The sequence below is a fragment of the Seriola lalandi genome, unplaced genomic scaffold (genome assembly GCF_002814215.2).
Source record: "Seriola lalandi dorsalis isolate HSWRI2012SDOR001 ecotype SW California unplaced genomic scaffold, Sedor1 jcf7180002053933, whole genome shotgun sequence".
NCBI classification, from domain to species: domain Eukaryota; kingdom Metazoa; phylum Chordata; class Actinopteri; order Carangiformes; family Carangidae; genus Seriola; species Seriola lalandi.
In genome coordinates, this window is record NW_019524486.1 from 172,499 (window position 1) to 186,112 (window position 13,614).

General features: G+C 40.6%; 3 protein-coding genes across 4 annotated transcripts; all 3 read left to right on the forward strand.

Moving 5' to 3' along the window:
- The first annotated feature begins 44 nt into the window (after window positions 1–44).
- LOC111652279 (uncharacterized) lies at window positions 45–2,873 on the forward strand. The gene is made up of 2 exons (XM_023402500.2): window positions 45–501; window positions 628–2,873. Exons 1-2 carry the CDS (start codon window positions 312–314, stop codon window positions 1,569–1,571), a joined length of 1,134 nt encoding a protein of 377 aa, XP_023258268.1. The 5' UTR covers window positions 45–311; the 3' UTR covers window positions 1,572–2,873.
- Window positions 2,874–3,939: 1,066 nt separating this feature from the next.
- On the forward strand, window positions 3,940–7,166 carry LOC111652246 (sesquipedalian-1-like). 2 transcript variants are annotated; one of them, XM_023402460.2, is made up of 4 exons: window positions 3,940–4,032; window positions 4,485–4,595; window positions 5,398–5,701; window positions 6,544–7,166. In XM_023402460.2, exons 2-4 carry the CDS (start codon window positions 4,515–4,517, stop codon window positions 6,975–6,977), a joined length of 819 nt encoding a protein of 272 aa, XP_023258228.1. In that variant the 5' UTR covers window positions 3,940–4,032; window positions 4,485–4,514; the 3' UTR covers window positions 6,978–7,166. The 2 variants fall into 2 exon arrangements, with proteins under 2 accessions (XP_023258228.1, XP_087029103.1); XM_087172977.1 differs by having other exon boundaries at window positions 3,985–4,595.
- A 2,177-nt stretch (window positions 7,167–9,343) lies between these two features.
- mylpfb (myosin light chain, phosphorylatable, fast skeletal muscle b) lies at window positions 9,344–12,893 on the forward strand. Its single transcript, XM_023402467.1, has 6 exons — window positions 9,344–9,450; window positions 10,073–10,171; window positions 11,267–11,447; window positions 11,557–11,635; window positions 11,747–11,795; window positions 11,887–12,893. The coding sequence occupies exons 1-6, from the start codon at window positions 9,448–9,450 to the stop codon at window positions 11,986–11,988; spliced, it is 513 nt and encodes a 170-aa protein (XP_023258235.1). The 5' UTR covers window positions 9,344–9,447; the 3' UTR covers window positions 11,989–12,893.
- Window positions 12,894–13,614: the final 721 nt, after the last annotated feature.

A 13,614-nucleotide genomic window follows, 5' to 3' on the forward strand; every position in this document is an offset into this window, starting at 1 on the left:
TGCTTACTTCAGCTTGTCACGTTTATTGAATGTTGATACCCTCTGCAATAATAGTACAGGTGACTTTTTAAGTTTCCAAAGTTGCCCAGACACTTATAGTGAATGGACCTGTATATAATCAACCAACCACTAAGTGTTTTTGTGCTTCCAGTTGCTGTCACGCTTTAAACTCATACAACAGCCATGTTAATCAAACATTTCCTATTAATTATTATGTAATAACATATGTGTACATTATTGCTCATTTTACTGAGGGTTATGTATAATTGGTCCACAGTCATTTATTTCTCTGAGTGCTGTTTTGTTTCAGGATGTCTAAACTTGAACGTTTGAATGCTCGTGTGACCAAGCTCCTGACTGAAGCGGTGCAGGAGGTTCTGGAGGTGGTGAAGGAGACAGTGTCAGAATACCAAGAGAAAACAGCCAGAACACAGAGAGAGAATGAGAATCTGAAGAGACAACTGCAGGAGCTCCAGGACAAGATAACAAAAGAGAGCACACGTGGGTACAGTTGTAATCATGTTGGGATGTTTATTGTGACACATAATGCAACAATTCCATTCTGGCTGAAGTGTCTTGATGAGTTACTAAAAGTAAACACTCCTGTATTTGGTCTTCATTTCACAGCTGCTCTACCTGCAAGTGGACCTTTGCCTGAAGAAAAACAAGACACAGAGAATCACGGTCAGGACGTGAGCCTCGCTTGGAGGCACAACCCAGGCGTCACTCTCACAGAGCAAAACCCAGTGAGCAGCCAGGAACCTGACCATGACGTGAAGCAGGAATGCAAAGAACAGGACAGCTACAATAATTCTGAATCAGAAGCTGAGTATAGCTTAGTACAAACGTCAACAGAAGATTGCAAAGCACCACCTGAGGAGGAGGCACACATTATCGAGGAGGTATTGACTGTCCAAACATCAGACAGAGCAAACAGGGATCCCAGTTCTGTCTCATCTAACAATCTGTGCAATGTTCACTCCAGTAGTCCTCTTGGGGTAAACCTGACTGCCATCAAAAGAGAACCAGAACCAACAGACTGCACGATATCAGAACCGCCGCCTCTTCAAGAACAGTACACTGGATGTATGGACTTAAGCTGCAACTCTTCTCGTCACAACTCTGCCGAGACCCACAGGCCACAGGGCAGCGCTGAAACTTACGGACTTGTCTTTGTCCACTCAGGTCACAGTATACCTAGGAGACATGGATTTGCAAAAACCAACAGGGTTGCTTTTGACGTGAGAAAAATAAGGAGGGAACACTTAAGCGGAGATGACTCACACTTGTGTGTCGTATGTGGAAAGACGTTCAGCAGGGTCGGGAATTTGAGAATCCACCAGCGTTGTCATACGGGAGAGAAGCCGTATGGCTGCATACAGTGTGGGAGGCGTTTCAGTCAGGCAGGAGACCTGAAAAAGCATAAGAGGGTCCACACAGGGGAGAAACCGTACTACTGTAACCAGTGTGGAAAGAGCTTCAGTCGAGGGGAGAATCTTAAAAGACACCAAAAGATCCACATTGGAGAGACACTGCAGTTACAGCAAGCGTGGAGGGAGCAACAGCTGTGATTTTAATGCTAGACTCAGTGCAAACCATTAAAATCAGCAAAATCTGTGAATGATCATTTTTGGTGTGTGTCCCTAGTTTGAAAATATTATTTTATTATATATTTAAATAATAAACTACAGAGTACAGGAAAAGCCCACTCTCCTGTAAATATACCGCTGAATTGTTATGAGGAGTTACTTGCTGTTTGGGATTTTAGTTAGTTGTGTGCTAAGTACACAGTCTGTCCTTCTAAATGACCTTTTTTCACAATAGACATTTTAGTATGTCCTGACATGAAAAGCACAGGTATAATTAATAACATTATAAAAACACCTGCATTCAATTTTGGTAAGATAGTTCCAGGGTCCTGTTAATGTGCATACTGACTCACCATCATGGCTCACTGGAACACTTATGGGTTGGAGCCACTGTTAACGAGATTTGTTTCATCTGTGCTTTGCCTACTATGACAAGACAAACTTTTTCCTGTGTAAAAGTCTGTCACGAGAAAACAGGAGTGTACGAGGTCGTCACTTAACCAAAGAGGCTGATTCTTTACAGATGGAGATGCAGTGATGTAAAGGCATACTGTGATGATTGATGATTTATAACCAATATATATATATATTTTTTTTAAATATTTGGTAAGTTGTGGAATTTTACCTAATCTAACTTGATTTAGCAAAAGAGTGAAAGTGTGAAGGTCTTATTTTTTGGGGGAGGGGGGGGGGCTCAAAGGTTCTACATGCCCATGATACATTCTTACAGGTGATTTTAATTATTTTGGCTAAATAGATGTTCCCTCAGGACTTTATTACATCACTCCCGTGTTAGCTTTGTTACCAAAAAAATACAAACACAAACACATACAATTGCACATTTATTTCCTATTAGCACAAAGACTTCACTGAGGTTTAATCAGCCAGAATAATTGAAAACACCTGTGCAGGGATTTTGAGATAGGCATGCGTAAATTGCACAACTTATTTATTACCTTCATTTGTTTAAAGGATAATGTAATGTTAAGATGCATTTCATTATTAGTAATATATCTGCTTTTAAAAATAATCAATCTTTACTTTTCAGTAACAACTAGTATTGATTTTGGACTAAACAGATCTATATCCACTAAGCCTTTGGTCTACAGAGCACGTACAGAAAAGTCTAAGATAACAGTGTGTTATATATTGTAACACCTATTGTAACACCTGGTGTACAGAATGTTTCATCTAATGTTAAATAACTGAATGATAAATACAATGATTGAGCCCTGAAAAGCATGATTGTCATTAAAGTTGCCTGATTTTCCTGAAAGATTGGAACTTGCTGTTTGCTGCATATATTTATTGCAAGTTTTTTTTAGGATTAAAAAATAGAGTTTGAGCAGCAAAAGCAATGGATGAATTGATTAACACCAAAATATGTTTTAAAGAAACATATTCTCATGGCTTGATTAATAAAAAAAAAGAAGAATAACAGACAATCATCCCCTGGTGGATGTGTGTCATTTTTCCTTCACGAGTTATTTGGGTTGAGTAATACTATAAGGCTAGAATGTGTAAATAATTATCACATGTATCCACTTGACTTTACACAACAGATGTTAGGGATTTTCACAGACGAAGTAACACACAGCACTGACTGCACTGGAGTTAACACACACACACGGAGCCAAAAACTGCATGTCATCGCCACAGGTTCAACCACAGGTCCTATACATATATATATATATGTTAACATTTGATGTACTGTATATATATATACAGTACATCAAATGTTAACATGTATGCTTAATATTGTGCATTGTTCCTACAACAAAGAATATAAAATGAAATACTAAAATGCTGGTATAATGCTACATACTCCAGGCTTTCAGTTTGTCAGGTAGTTTGTGGTAATTTGATTAAACATAACTTTATTTACAATATAAGAGTACAATATAATCTAAACAAATAAAGGTCTTATAAGTAGATTTTGAAACTGGGTCCTTCTACAAGACAGAGCCACAGAATTACATAATAATATAGTTGACATTTTACTTTAAAATTTCCTGTAAATTTGTAGATAATCAAATCAACAAAATCAGCTGGTACAGGTGATAACATTGGTGCTTTTTGGGGGGCACAGAGGTCTGGGTCCTCTTTGCCTGACTGGTAATAAAGCCTTGCGTATTAATGTAACTGGTAAATTTATTTCTAATGACAGGAAACCCACTGCCAACATTTAAAATCGTTTACATTAAAAAATCACATAATTATTTCTGAATATTTTTCTTATTGAAATGTTAAGACTGGTACCACTGAAACACAGACACTAGCACTGATCAGGTGCATTTATTGTTTACTTGTCTTGCAGCTGCAGTTATTTTGTACACACAGCAGTTGTGCTGTTGACGTGGAGCTACCCTCACCTTTAGCTACCAGGAAGTGATTGGCACACACCCACGGAGGAAACTGAAATACATGTACACACTTCAGAAAGGTGCGTAACCATAAACCATGTGGATGTGAGAAACTATCTGCTTCTCGCAGTTTCTCGACTTAAATTGAGGCAAGTTACAGATAGAAACCTAAATTCACACAGAAAGTGGCGTAGACATGTTACTTTCGTTACTGCCTTAAAAACTACTGGGGAGTTATTAATGGCGGTCAATTTGGCACGTCTCCAGCAAAATGTAAAGCGATATTAAACTATGGATGACTTGTTGCAGAGAAAAGCATTCGACTGTTTTCAAAAGTGTTAAAAATGGAATAAGTTGTGAAGCATTTCCTTGTTGTCACGCGGAAAAGAGCTTCTTATTTGGCGCCCAGACACGAACAGTGACTGTGTTCAACAGTAACCCTTTTAATATCAGTTCTCCATAAACACACAAATAGGTAATAAATGTGGAAGTAAAAGCTACATTATATGTGTTTGGTGTTTGTGTGTGGAAGGTTCTGTTGTGAGCAGCCTGTGATGTTGAAATGAAGGTTGATGAAAAAGTTGTCACCTATTTTGAATCTTGCAACTCACCTGTGGACAAGGAGGGGTACCTCTCCAAGAAGGTAAGACACTGATTAAACCATATTCAAATTATAGAGGAAGTAGATCATATATATATGGAGACTATATCATATTCATATTTTAAAACATTCTCCTTTATTTGTCATTGACTTTTATCTATTTCATCTAGTTTTATATGATATTGTTATCCTTTGTAATTGATGTTGTCATTACGTTTTCACCATTTTTTACTTCATCATGTGCATTAGTAAATTATAAAGTATTTTATGGACTGTATCATTCACCTTAATCACCTAAAGCACTTTGAATTGCAAAGTACCCTGTACAAAAGTGCCATACAAATAAAGTTTGAATACTGGATATATGTTTTTACCTTTTGCTTAATAAAAAACAAAAACATAAATATATGAATAAATATCTAAAAATAAAAGTAAATTGTGGTTTTAAAACACACTCGACAAAAACCACTTTACCCATTATATTTGAAACTGCTCCTTTAATAATTTAAAAATACATAGGCTTATATTTATACAGCAGCCTTTTAAAACAAAGTGCTTTACATGTGACACTAACACAAAGACCTAAGATTACAGCACTGCAATTAGATAAAATCAGGCTAAGAAAAGTGCAACTGTCTGGAGAGCTGTCAATCCATACAGCTTTCAAAATAATGTAATATTTTGAATTTTTAAAGCATAAAAATGATACTTCACTTTTTAGTTTCATGACACTGTGTAACATTTAACCTCCCACTAAGAGGCTTATTTCACCAAAGCAGTTGTGTAAGAAATTGAGTAAATGAGCCATTTGTAAATGAGTGAGTAACACATGATTGTCACACAGGGTGAGATAAAGACTTCCTATCAGAAGCGTTGGTTTGTGCTGAAGGGGAACCTCCTCTTCTACAAGGACAAGCCAGCCGACCGGGACCCGATAGGCGTGATTGTTCTGGAGGGCTGCACCGTTCAGCTGTGCGAGTCCGAGGAGCAGTTCGCCTTCTCGCTGGTGTGGAGCGAGCCGGGGCTGCGAACGTACAAGTTTGCTGCCGAGGACCAGGCCAGTCAGGAGAGCTGGATCAAAGCCCTGCTGTCGGCCAACCACAACTACCTGGCCCTGCTGGTGATGGACATGGAGAAGAAGTACAGAGGTGAGAGACAGAAAGGCTGAATGTCTTTATCTCTGTGGGTGAAAGAGAGCGGCCTTTGTTCCCGAGAACAGCTGTGTGAGAGGTCGCATCACTGTTTACTGCTCCACATCAGACGCCATGTACATCGTGGTACAATAACTCATCAGAGAGGGGTTAATTCAACTCTATTGTAGTTTTTGAAGGGGTGCCTTGTGGTTTTGTTGTATTTAAGTTATACAAGCTCAACAAAGGTTGGTTTTACAGCACAGTTATGTATGTATATATTAACATTGGCTTATGTTTAACGTGATTGTGGATGATTAGAAGCTGAAATACCTATTTTTTAGGGCAGAGAAGAGACAGGCCGCAGTCTCATGAAATTCCATGAAAAAAAAATTAGACTTTGTCATTACTCAAGTGTTAATGTTGACATAAACGTCTGCACAGTGCGGCAACTTTTTTACAGCTATGCTAAAAAATGAAATTGTTACCCTAAAATACAATACAGAAAATTAAAATGGCCTAGGTCTGGTTAATAATATAAACAATGGGTTTTTGTCAGTATAAAATCTTTTAGAGATCAAAGTGTCTGTTGTTTAGGTGTAAGATGTTCTCTTACTCCCCCAGAGTGGCTGCAGCTCAGGTGGCAGAGAGGGTCAGTCATTGATTGTAGTATTGGTGGTTTGATCCCTGGCTCTTCCTGTCAACACGTCAAAATGTATTTGAAAAAAGACACTGTCCCAACAAAACCCATCTGCCAAATGAATGAATAGAATGCCATGTAATCGGCTTCAGTCTTTCTGTTAATGTAACCTCAGCTGTTTGGTAATTTATTTCTCTGTGTGTCTTTGCACTTTCCTCAGATGCATTAGTTGCATTCTCCGGTGAACCAACCAACACTTTCACCATGCCAGATTTCAACACAACAGAGGCAGGATATTCTGCAGCCCTTCAGAGCAGACAAACTTCAACGCTGCCCTCTTACCCTGCAGCAGCTGTGGGAGCGGGACCCAGTCTCAGCTCCAATCTGATGCTTCAAACTCCGAGTACTTCATCCAAAACAGCTAGTAAGAGATCACCCAAACTGTGGCCCAAGAGGAATGCAAATGTGGTGCCTATTAACACTCCTGCTCCACCCATGGGGGAGTGGTCAGGGGTCTTCTTAGGCACCAAGGAGGAATTTAGTAAACTGCACGAAGATTTTGGAAAAGAAGTCAAGGAACTGATTGCTAGTTGGTCAAAAAGAGGACAAGCAGGCGAAGTGGTTCAGGAAGAAAATTTGATAGACTTTGGATAATAAATGTGAAGTATACACAGTGTCTAAACCTTGATTTCAGTAACCATGGTTGCATTGCAAAGCTTTTATGTAAATAGGAATTAGAAACATTGTTAAGATATATTTAAGACGTATATATTTGTAGTTGAAGAGCGTACTGTTTCTTTTTTTTTTTTTACTTATCATGTCATTAAATGATCTGTGATCTCCCGCTCCAGTGACCTTTGTTCATTATTAGAGTGAAATGATTTCCTCATGTGAAGTTTTGAATCCAGGTCACACACCATAACATTTTGTAAAGACAGGAAGACCAACTGCAAATGTTGCTACACCTGCCAGCCAATCAGAATTGAGAATTTTCCGTTGCCATGGGATGGAATTTTTTTGATATTAGTGCTGACGTGATACTTGACTTTCTGTACAGATACCAAAATTATACTTTTTTTTCCGATACCTTTGAGAAACTATAAGTAAGGCCGCAACAAACGTTTATTTTCATTATTGATTAATCTGCCATTTTTATGATTGATTGATCAATCATTTAGTATATAAAATATACTAAATACAGCTTTCTTGACTGGACAGGTTGTTTTTGATACAAAAAAAAGCATTGAGGTCAGATACCAAGCCTTATTTATCAGTAATCAGAGGATATTGATCTCTTATTTGTCCAATTTGTCTGTATACCAGTGAATTAAACTTCCAAAACAGTCCAGTGACTGTGTGGGTAAAAAAAGGACAGCAGTTGTGTGGGGGCACAGCAGGCCAAGAAGGGTGAAGTCTGTTGAATTTTAGAAGAGAGTCAAAATGGCTGAGAAAGAGAATGACAGGGGGTGGCAGAGCTATTTCAGTCTGTACAGCTGTCTTGTTTTTATGGTCTTTGACAGAGCTTGGTCTCTTTCTCCCTCTGTCTCGCTCTCTCTCTTTTCACCTTCAAGCCCATACTTGAAGTGGCTGCTCTTCTGCTCGCGACCTTATTCACGTAGCATTTAATTTCTGATTGCTTCTCTGCAAATATCTCCCTGATTTTCACATTTTAAAAGTGGCAGGATGTTGGATCAGATAAAATAGCAGGGTTATATGTTATGAATGTTATATGTTATAAAACAGTTATGTTGCAGAAACATTTTTACCTTTGGAAAAATTAGGTCGTATTATGTCTGTTGAAATACAAGGTCTACAAATGACTGAGGACGTAGTATCAGTTCGCGCTGCTGCTGGATCCCAATACATACCTTAGGTGTACAGTGACGTGATTGATGGCAGCCTATCTAGCTCATATATGGAGTTAGGTGGGTGGGTCACTGTCTCCCTATTCCAAAGCAACTATACTGGGAACCTCCACGAGCATCCCAAATTAGTGCATCCGTAGTGGGAAAGCTGCTCATTTAGTCCAATCATCATTTGCTGTTTCCCATCACATGTGTGACAAATTACCACAGAAACAGACATTCATTTTGTATGTCTACAGGCGCATAAAACAATGAAAAAACATGAAAAAAAAACAAAAAAAACAACCGACACGCTGCCTTGGGAAAGCTTGAATGAACTGTACATAAACATTTGAATTACTCTGCTTTTGTTTCTGTGAAGCATGTGGCGTACATTTAATTTTTCTTTTTCAAAACACAATTTGCAAGTTGAGCATACACTGTCTCCACAAAGTATTCCCTACAACTTGTGTCAGTATGAAAGAACTGTTTTCATGTCTCATTAATGGAAGGGGCACTGTGGTCAAGTGTCATTACTGGAGCTGGACCAATGTCCAGCAGCCAACTGTTTTCAAGTTTCATGACTGTTTATAAATTCTGATGGCTACTGCTGATCTGATAGTGGGCACAAACCTCAGACCAAACCTATCATTTAGACAGGTGATGATTTAAAGTTATGTTAACTGCAAATAAATTTTGGCACTTTGGGCCTCTCATGCTGTTAATTACTAGAAAGCGTTGGTCAGGTTGACTGCAGGATAGCTGTTCTGTGTGTTCTGTGTGGTATCAAGAGAGTAAAGCAGCAATAGCCCTTCATCATACAGTGCACTGGGTTTTGTTCTCTCACACTGGATTGAAAAGAAACAAAAATAGCCACAACAAAGACTCCCAGTATGTCAGGAGGAAGACGAAGAAGAAGAAGGGTACGGCGACAGTTCAGTTGTCCGTCAGCATGTCCTGTCTGTCACTTTAGCCATATTAGTCCACAGATGACACCAAAGTCAGGCCTGTATGTTGGCATTGAATTCACCTCATTCCAAGACTCCTGGGGCCTATTTTGGATCATCGGTAAGCCGATCCACCCCGCCACCTCCTCGCTCCTCCCTCTTTCTCTTACTTTCCCTCAGCTCTGTTTTCCTGCCAAACCTGATGGTGTGGCTAAAGTTAGCCCCCCGTGGGCTAGTATATAAGGCCCCAAGGCTCCAATACTTACATGTCAGTCACATCGGCTTGGCGTAGGCTTCTCTTCTTGACCAACAACAACCCCACAAACTTGAGAGATGGTGAGTGTGGCCGTGTTGCTTGGAAGAACAGTCTCTAGGGATCTAGGATCTTCTCTACGCTAAAACTGACTGAGATGAGAGCATCACTGATGCATTTGCTATCTGGATTACCAACATCCCATGAAGTGAAATTGTAGGAGTCTCTTAAGCTGAGCCTCCCAAACTGTGGATGTGGACCCAGTCTTACTTTTATCTGCTGGCTTGATCTGGAGTTTGGCTAACATCTCAATCCTTAACCAGGATGTAATACTGAAATACAATCTGTCTGGGGATCATTACCTTAAGATTGAAGTCCCCAAAGCCATTACATAGTACTTTACCCTAAACTGAGTGATCGATTTTAAAAGGGCAGATTTCTTTGATAAGAAAAAAAAATCACCTGTGGACAAGAATGTGTGATTCTAATGGCAGTTTGTCAAAATCCACAATACAGAGAGATTTATTTTGTTTATCCCAGCAATTTGAAATTTGTATGTAGAAGTAACTAAAACCAACAATTAAGAAGTTTTTGTGTCCTTTATAGGACAGTCTTTACATTGTTTCCTCAGAGTTAGCAAGGATCTATTAGTTTGCTTGATGTTTTGTTTGTTTGACGTGTATTTTACCTTTCATCCTTTCCCAGGCACCCAAGAAGGCCAAGAGGAGACAGCAGCAGGGTGAGGGTGGATCCTCCAATGTGTTCTCCATGTTTGAGCAGAGCCAGATCCAGGAGTACAAGGAGGTAACATTTTCTTCATCACATATCACGCACTTCGATGTTCTCTGGTAGTCAGATTTGGGGTCCTTCAAGGCCATGCGAGAAAAGGGACATTTTGTGCCGTTCATATAACCGATGACTCCACGTATCATTTGACCTCAGAGGTAATGTGAGGAAGCTTCCGAAAGATATAGACCTGCATGACAGCAAAAATGTCCTCATCAGCATGACAGGGGAGTAAATCTGAGCTTTTCTGATGACAGCAGCTACCTCTCCCCTGTGGTAGCTCAGTAATCCTCCTCCGAGACTCCAAACACTCGCTCTGTGACCCCACTGGAATGCTGCCCAGCAGCTGGGGGACAGCAATATTAATCAAACCAGGAAAGAAGGGTAGAGGTAGAAAGAAGAAGAAAACATTTGACGTTCATAGATCAGATGTTGAGTCTGCCTCAAGAAAGTTTTTTTCATAATATCTGAGGATGTGGGCTCAACAGCGAAATTAATTACAAAAATCAGGGGCCTCACTGGGTCTTCTGTCGGTACACAGGTAGAAATGAAAGACAATACAGTAGCTACAGTAGCTTGGCTGACTCTTCAAGAGGTGAAAGAACATTTGGGACAGGGTCAGAAGATTTAGTCATAAGGCAAAAAGGAGGGAGGAGAAGGGGGTGGGGAGTGGGGGGCTGACAGCTGTAATCAATACCTTCTCCTTAAATGTCGCAAGGGGCTTGTCTCCCATTCCGAGACCATTTTAACACCTTAGAAAGACAAGTGGCCGACCAGCTGCCAAGTCCCAAAAGGTTTCCAATGCCATCTTTGGTTTCACCGGGTGATTTGCCCAGCTATGTGGAAAGAGAAGTGGAGAACAGCTCCACATTTACACGTTTATGTTGGCAGACTATCTCACACAAATAATCATCATAAGCAAGTCTTAAGATACAGACTTGTGAGAAACGTGAGAATCTCAATTTTCATTTTTAATTAGCTTTATTTCAGCTGGTAGTTTTCAAGCTTGTGAGTGACATGTGAGGAGGTGGTGGACCTCCGGTATGGCAACACGCGCAACGAATCAGGCACAAGCGAAAGTTTTTGAGACATTATGTCACTGTTCCCTGGCAGGCTTTCACAATCATCGACCAGAACAGAGATGGCATCATCAGCAAGGACGACCTCAGGGACGTGCTGGCCACCATGGGCCAACTGAATGTGAAGAATGAGGAGCTGGAGGCCATGGTGAAGGAGGCCAGCGGCCCCATCAACTTCACCGTCTTCCTGACCATGTTCGGCGAGAAGCTGAAGGGTGCGCTGACACAGAAACTTGGCTCAGTTTACCCTTTCTTCTTTTGAGTTTTTTTTTTTTTTTTTAAATCTTTTATAATTGAGAATAATTGGCCTGCTTTTACCTATAGGCGCTGATCCCGAGGACGTCATCGTGAGCGCTTTCAAGGTCCTGGACCCCGAGGGCACCGGCTCCATCAAGAAGGAATTGTAAGGGCTTTTACTTTTACTCACAACTCTCTCAGCATTTTGTGGCGTATAGCCTTGAATCAGGATAGGACAGGAATAGGATACTTATTTTTCTCCATTTTCCCTCTCCAGCCTTGAGGAGCTCCTGACCACCCAGTGCGACAGGTTCACCGCTGAGGAGGTGAGCTGATCAGTCTTTGTCTCACTCGGTGTTCACATTCTGTCAGGTTGTTCAGGGCTGTGGGTCATTTCTTTCATCTCCTCCCCTGCAGATGACCAACCTTTGGGCTGCTTTCCCCCCTGATGTGGCTGGCAATGTGGACTACAAGAACATCTGCTATGTCATCACACACGGAGAGGAAAAGGAGGAGTAAATATCCCTCTACCAAGATCTCTACCTCCGTTCAAACCCATACCCGCTCCACCATCTACTCACTCCCTCTTCTCCAACACCATGGCTTCCTTGCACACGCTCGCGCCCCGGTCCTTTCTTTCCGCTTGCCAGCTCACTACAAAAAGACTTGTCTCCTTTATTGAGATTGAGACACAGTGAGAGGACTGAAGGCTGTGGGGGTGTTTGTGTGTGAGTACCAACAGGGGAACATGGGATTATTTTCAATAAAAATAATCTTGTGACACCGAAACACTCTCTCTATCTCTGTCCCTGCCTCTTGTTCCTCCTCCTTTTCCTCCCATCACTCATTCTGTCCTTCTGTGTTGAGGCCAACAGTGCATGCATCATACCTACACGCAGGTTGTATGCCTATGCAGTCCAGTGTATACAGCGGTCAGTCAAAAAAAAAACTTCTCTTGGGTGCTGTGGTGCATGCACAGTCACTTGCTTGAAACAAGTAAGCAGCCTGACCCAAGTGGTCTGTTAGTCTTAACCCGACACAGAGTGTTTAATGGATTTGTCCATTCGTTTGTATTGGAGAGGACTGCACAGTAAAAGAGTGGGGGTACTGTACTATAATAGTTTCCCTACCCCCACTCTTTTTTTACATCTGTCTCTCCCTCGCTTATACACAGGTATAAAAGGAAAAGTTGCAGTGAAAAGAGGAAAGCTTGGTTTTTTAAAACTTTAAATCTTGTAAATAGAGAAAGAGATGGTGAAAGATGGTGAATGGGAGGCAGGAAAGGAATAAACAAAAGTAAAACAGCTTTGTTTTGGACTCTCCTTCCTCCCTCTCACTGCTGTTTCTCTCCTGTTGTTGTGACTGTGTCTATGTCTCCACTGTAACAAATAAAGAAGCACAAATAAAATCCATTATCTTTCGTACGACACTGTGTCTGTTGGTTTAAGTGGGGGCATGGGTGAAAGCACTGCTGGTTGACCGTGAACAGCCCAGTAGAGCACTGACTGCACACTGAAGCATTATTGGGTACTTTCAAATGGTGATTAATAATTGTGGAGAAGTAGTAGTTCTCCAGGTAGGATCGACTCATGCCCCTACATGTGCAGGACAGAGGGAGAAAATAATCAAAACACCTAAAAATACATGAACACTCTGTACCTCTTGAGCAGAACACTCTGTCTTCAGATCAACTGCAGAACATGGATTATTGCAACAGAAGTCCTGAGCCATTACTGAACTGCTAATAACTGTGACATCATAGAAAATTTCATAGTGTGTATGCTGAAGTTATATCAAAAGTTTAATAATGTCTGGCGATTGGAAGATTAAGATATACAACTGAAAGAATGCTCAGTTGCCCATGTGTCGTCCTCTCTACACAAGCTTTTTTTGTCCAGTGTATCTTTGTACATTCACCTTGTACATAGCATCTAAAAATAAGAACCAAGACAGACGTTAACAACCTTCAAACTCATAAGAATTCACAGCTGGAGGGAAGAAGTTTCTACACCTTTGCAGCCTGTGAATGAACGGTTGCTAGATTAAACTTTAAAGGCTTCTGTTAAGTGAAATTTGAGCAGGCAACTAATTTAGTTTTGGTTTTCATAGAGAATACACACTAGTCGGGGGGGGGGGGGGGGGGGG

Bases quoted from the DNA above. Each gene is read 5' to 3' on its own strand.
- LOC111652279 (XM_023402500.2), top strand. From the start codon at position 312: ATGTCTAAACTTGAACGTTTGAATGCTCGTGTGACCAAGCTCCTGACT. The intron at 502-627 runs GTGGGTACAGTT...TTCATTTCACAG, and splicing joins GATAACAAAAGAGAGCACAC to CTGCTCTACCTGCAAGTGGA.
- LOC111652246 (XM_023402460.2), top strand. From the start codon at position 4,515: ATGAAGGTTGATGAAAAAGTTGTCACCTATTTTGAATCTTGCAACTCA. The intron at 4,596-5,397 runs GTAAGACACTGA...ATTGTCACACAG, and splicing joins AGGGGTACCTCTCCAAGAAG to GGTGAGATAAAGACTTCCTA. The intron at 5,702-6,543 runs GTGAGAGACAGA...CACTTTCCTCAG, and splicing joins CATGGAGAAGAAGTACAGAG to ATGCATTAGTTGCATTCTCC.
- mylpfb (XM_023402467.1), top strand. The intron at 10,172-11,266 runs GTAACATTTTCT...GTTCCCTGGCAG, and splicing joins AGATCCAGGAGTACAAGGAG to GCTTTCACAATCATCGACCA. The intron at 11,636-11,746 runs GTAAGGGCTTTT...TTCCCTCTCCAG, and splicing joins GGCTCCATCAAGAAGGAATT to CCTTGAGGAGCTCCTGACCA.